Raw genomic sequence first — 5,271 nt, 5'->3', positions numbered from 1 at the left:
GCAAGAATAATTCAGACAAGTTTGACTCCGGCTGAAGGTAACTTGATTCGTTCGCCGGCGGCCTCGATCCGGTGGTGGCAGGAGTGAATCACGTACGGTGAAGTCAAATCGGGGAAGAGTCTAGGCATTAAAACATGACCGAGAGAGGAGGGGAGAAAGATAAAACGTGTGTAACGTTTTGGTTACTTATCGGTGACAGTGGGACGTAAATAAACAACCAATCCATGTTTTTGTGTTATGGGGAACTAACTTCACGTATTTGTACCAAAAGTTGAAGCAACTACACGTATTTATACTAAAAGGTGGAGCAACTCCACGGATCAAAACAAGAAAAGGTGGAGCAGCTCCAGTTTCTCATAACCATGGAGCTGAGGGGGGGACACCGGAGCAATCACCCATTGGACTATGGCTCTCTAGCCAATCCATACCAAGCACTGCATCATAAGCCCCCAATGGTAGCACTCGCATATCCGTATAGAATGTGTGACCTTGCATCCACCATGCCAACTGAGAAACTTGTGTGTTGGATTGCATTAATTCTCCATTTGCTACTTTAACTGAAACTGGCTGCACTTGTACTGTCGGAAGAGCAGCTCTTGCCACAAAATTTGCATTAACAAAGCTTGTCGAGCTACCGGAGTCGACTAGAATGAGACAGACTTGATTGCCCACAAGTGTGCGAAATTTCATAGTGCCGGATCCTTCTGATCCTGCTTCTGCATGCTGCGAGAACATCAGGTGGCATTCACGTTGTGGAGCTGCTGGTTCTTCAAGAAGCTCTAGGGCTTGGACTGTATCCTCTGTGAAAATCTCACCATGTTCTCCAACCTGGATTGTAAGAAGTTGCAGAGGCTTCTTACATTGGTGGTCTCTTCCAAATTTTTCACCGCAACGTAAACATAGGTTGTTGGCACGACGAAAATCGCGAAGCTGACGCTCCCTGTTGTAGTCGTCGTTGCCGGCACGCTTTGGCCAATCCTGACGCTGAGGTCCTTGCTGAATGGCTGGTACTGGTGCAGGTGGAGGCAACTTGTGCCCTGCCATGGGACGCCCACGTGGCCGATGATTCTCTAGCTCCTCCTCCTGGATTCGGGCTAATGCCACTGCCCGAGTGACACTGCTGGGTGCTTGCAGACGCACCGCTGTCCGCAGTTCATCCTTCAGACCAAGCACGAATTGCGCCACAAAAAATTTGTTGTTCAGGGTCTCATCCAAGGAAAGTAGGTGATACATGCAGGCTTCAAAAGTCATTCGATATTCCATAATAGTGCCAATTTGGCGCATCTGCAATAGCTTGGCCATCTGCGTATCAAACTCTTCTGTGCCGAATTCTATTGTGACTGCAGATGCAAATGCTCCCCAATCCACAGTGGCACAACGTCGCTTGAACGCGTGCCACCAGAGTGCTGCATGTCCTTCCAGATACAGAACTGCGGTGCAAACCCACTGATACCGAGGAACCTGGTACATTTGGAAGTATGTATCACAGAGGTCCAACCACAAACGGGGATTGGTGCCCCCAAATTTTGGAAAATCATGCTTGGGCATTTTGACATAGTGTTCATGGTTCTGGGATGGCGAATTGGGTGCGGTGACAAAAGTTTGGGACGACTCTAGTGCTCCAGAAACCAGCGAAGTGAGAATCGGTTGTCCGTTGTTGGTGAGGCGTGGCATACCTGATTGCCTCGTCATGTTTGCTGATGGCCCGGGATCCTTCGGCCCGACGGGGGTGGGCTGCGTTGGCACGACTTCCGCCTGCTTCTTCCTCACCTCATCCACGATCTCCTGAGTGATTTCAAGCTGCTTGCCCAGATTTCCCATCTGGACGTTCATGGCCTCCATCCGGGACATCAAATTGCTGAGGGATGCCTGAATCTGCTCCATGTTCTCCCCCATGGCTTCTAGGACAAAGCGCGTTTGCGCGGAAGGCTTTGATGGCGCCGTCGCACTACACTCCGATCCAAATCCAACCCCGCTCGGGATTTTGCGCCGATCGACCGAAGTCAACAACACCCTTCGCGGTGGATGTTACGGTTTTGGAAGGAGAATTTCGAGTGCAGCGAGCGGAATCTAGGCTCTGGATACCAATTGTAAGACTCCTAAGGCCCAATTCGGTGCCAGTGTTTTTAGCAGTGTTTGGGCCGGTTTTAGGGTGTTTTTTTCGGGCTCGATGAAAACACCCCAAAACACCTCAAAACGCGTCTGGTCTGTTCGGGAGGCCGGTTTCGGCCCGTTTAGGCCCGACGAAACCGGCCGAAACCCGTCGGGCTGGGGTGGAACGAAAACGCGAGCCACCCCTCGCGTTTCTGCGTGGCGGCGAGAGGGCGACGTGGGCGAGCGGGAGGAAGACGACGCCGGTCGCCGCTCCAAGACCACGCCGCCGCCGAAGCTCCCTCCACGCTCCAAGACCACGCCGCCGACGCTTCCCCCTCTCAGGTACCTACTCTCTCCTCTCGACCTCACCGCCCCCAACCTGGCGCCCATAGCCAACCCCTCTCAGATCCGCCGCTCCAAGATCCGCCGGGATGGCGGTCGACGAGGGGCGTCTCACGCGTCGTCCGGCCAGCTCGGGTGGCATCCAGTTCTCTGTGCATCGGTAGTGACTAGAGGAGCACCAGGGGCCACGCTGCCCTTCCTAGATTAGGCATTGTCGGGCGGAGCTCCCTCCCGGATGGGGCTCTCTTCCTCGTATTGGACAGCTCCATCCAGTGAGTCCTCCCCATCATGCTCTCGTTTTTATTTTTGGGTTTCTTGGACGCTGGCTGGATCTGTAACTTGTTCGTGCTAACTGAATGTTGATCATTGTTAGTCGATGGGGATGATGCGGTCGAGTAAGTGTGAGGATTGGAATTGCACTCCTATTTATCTGGTTCTCTAGAATTTAGGGTGTCTTAACTGAAGATGCAATACAGTGGGCTATACACATGGATAGTGTTCTTTTTTTTATTATTTCTTAACCGAAAGGTATCCGCACTGTAGAATCCACAAAACGTTCAAAATGGCAATGACAAAAGTAGGCGTCAGGATCTAATACGTATGAGATTGCCAGTCTTGTAAGTCCGGAGACTTGTGTGTGAGGTTCCAGCCTTTTGGTTTCAGCTCTGTGTTTGGTGCAAATGATGTTTAGGTCTTGCCTATTCTCTGTTTGGTGGAAATTATTGGCCTGGAGCAAAATTTGTCTTGCTAGCTCCTGTTTAGTTCAAATAATCTGAAAGGAAATTTTCAGCCAAATACGCACATCTCGCTGTAGATGTCTCACTATATTAATTTAAGCACCGGCTTGAGTGTGCGAGTAATCTTTCTCAAGAAACTCATACATCAGGATATATCAACTATGAATCAGGGGCTGAAAATACTAACATGTTTGGAGGATAAAATTTAAAACAATGCAGATTATGTTATCACCATCTCATGAATAAACGTTATGTTTACATAACGAATTGCATAGATGAAGATGATTGATTCTTTTGCTATCAATCAAAATGCCGTTGTAAGGTATCATCTGAAAGAGTGGGGCCATTTTGAGTGAAGATATTAGCCATGTTCATTAGGTCAGCTATTGCTCTTAGGATGCCTTCAATTGGCGTCTGAATTCTGAAGCTAGCATCTGCACCCGCCTGGACTCTAGCGCCGCGCGCGGCTCGTGGCCATGAAACAACTAGCTAATGCATGTGGTTGTATATTAGTATTTGATGGTTTACATCTTGTTTCCTGGCAGGAAACAAGTTGCTTGGACTGATTTTCTTGTAATATTGAAGGGAACAAGCATGTTTTTAAGAGGACTCTCCCGGGCTGAGTTGGTGCCTTATTCAACATCTTGTAGTTTCAGTACTTCGCTCAGAACCATGTGCCTATCCACTTCGAATTTCTCTATTTGTTTCATGTCTCCCAAAAATGGACTATGAAATCTGAGGCTATGAGCTAACTGTACCATGGTTGTAGCTGTGATGAACAGATGCTATTGTTGCTGTAATGCATATTTATGTATTGATTGCGAGATATGATCTTGTAGTGTGCTAAAGATCATATTTTTATTTGCGATACAAATATAGTTTAAACTGTAAAAAAAAGATCGAATTTTTATCTATTTGTGTTGAATACACTTGAATACACTGGTTTGTAAAACAAGTGTGCCAAACAAGTGTTTTGACAAGTGTTTTGGAAGATAGGGGTTTTGTAGTGTTTTGGGTAGTGTTTTGGGTGGTGGTTGTTTTCACCCAAAACACCCCTCAAAACCCCCCTCAAAACTCACTAAAACACTGGCACCAAACAAGGCCTGAGGGATCTTACGAGAAATTGGATGGAAAATAGACAGCAATTGGGGTGAGATTTAGATGAACTGGATTTGGGGATGAGAGGAGCAGCTTAGGATGCGATTCAGAATTCTGTTTACACACGATACCCTTCCTTCCGTTTGGTCCACACTTTATCACAGCGGTCTCTCACTGGCAACGGGTCCCACTCGGTGCATACACCAGGGCCACCCACTCACACATTACTTATCCCTATGACAACTACAGGTTGAACCTGAGGTCGTTCGAGTCCATGTCCGTCTTAGCCAAAGGCCTAAGGCGTGACACCTACACCATCAGCGAAACCGACTCGTGCAATCGAGTGACCTCCAGCCTCGATTGTTGGGACAGCGGCGGCGTTGCAGCGCCTAAAGCACAACGTCATCGAGGTAGGGTTCTTCACAAAGAAAAACTCAACTCGGTGGAGAATATGGGGCTGAAATAAACAAACAGAGATCGTGGTTTACTTCTGTTTCACCAAGTCGAATGGCCTAGGGCCTGTGCGGGGCACGTGGCAGACCGAACTTGCGGAAGGTGTAGCATGCTGCTATGATATTCTTCTGTCCATCGTCCATGCTCCTATCTATGGTCAGCCTAGTTTGTGATGTAATCGAAGGTCCAAGCTGAAGTTTATAGACGCGTGAACCCTATCAGTAAAAAGCCTAAAATTTTATGATCCCTACCGAAGGGCCTCCATTCTCTACTTTATTATCATCCTAGTCATTACACTTGTAGATCTAAATAGACTCTGATTGAATTTGTATTTGTGTTACTAGGAAAAATGCCCGTGCGTTGCATCGGAGTGGAACAACAAACTTTTGGTCGAAAAACATCAACATTATCAAAATTTCTCCCCAAAGTCCAAATTCACATCGAACATAACTACAACCTAAAAACAATACTTCAACTTTTTTCTTCACTGCACAACATAACTACTACCTCCGATCAAATTTAATCGACGCGGAGTGTAGGGATTGAC

General features: G+C 47.7%; 1 protein-coding gene and 1 long non-coding RNA gene across 2 annotated transcripts; one reads left to right on the top strand and one right to left on the bottom strand.

Moving 5' to 3' along the window:
* Positions 1-339: 339 nt before the first annotated feature.
* On the bottom strand, positions 340-2,099 carry LOC139831057 (uncharacterized). Its single transcript, XM_071820159.1, has one exon. The coding sequence runs from the start codon at positions 1,894-1,896 to the stop codon at positions 355-357; it is 1,542 nt and encodes a 513-aa protein (XP_071676260.1). The 5' UTR covers positions 1,897-2,099; the 3' UTR covers positions 340-354.
* Positions 2,100-2,102: 3 nt separating this feature from the next.
* On the top strand, positions 2,103-4,049 carry LOC127300571 (uncharacterized). Its single transcript, XR_011745236.1, has 2 exons — positions 2,103-2,436; positions 3,719-4,049. It is a non-coding gene; the product is annotated as an uncharacterized lncRNA (long non-coding RNA).
* Positions 4,050-5,271: the final 1,222 nt, after the last annotated feature.

This window comes from Lolium perenne, chromosome 5, assembly GCF_019359855.2.
Source record: "Lolium perenne isolate Kyuss_39 chromosome 5, Kyuss_2.0, whole genome shotgun sequence".
Taxonomy (NCBI): domain Eukaryota; kingdom Viridiplantae; phylum Streptophyta; class Magnoliopsida; order Poales; family Poaceae; genus Lolium; species Lolium perenne.
Note: the sequence above shows the minus strand (reverse complement) of the source record. Positions and strands in the feature narration are given on the sequence as shown.

Excerpts from the sequence above, each read along its gene's own strand:
- LOC139831057 (XM_071820159.1), bottom strand. The coding sequence starts at position 1,896 with ATGGGGGAGAACATGGAGCAGATTCAGGCATCCCTCAGCAATTTGATG.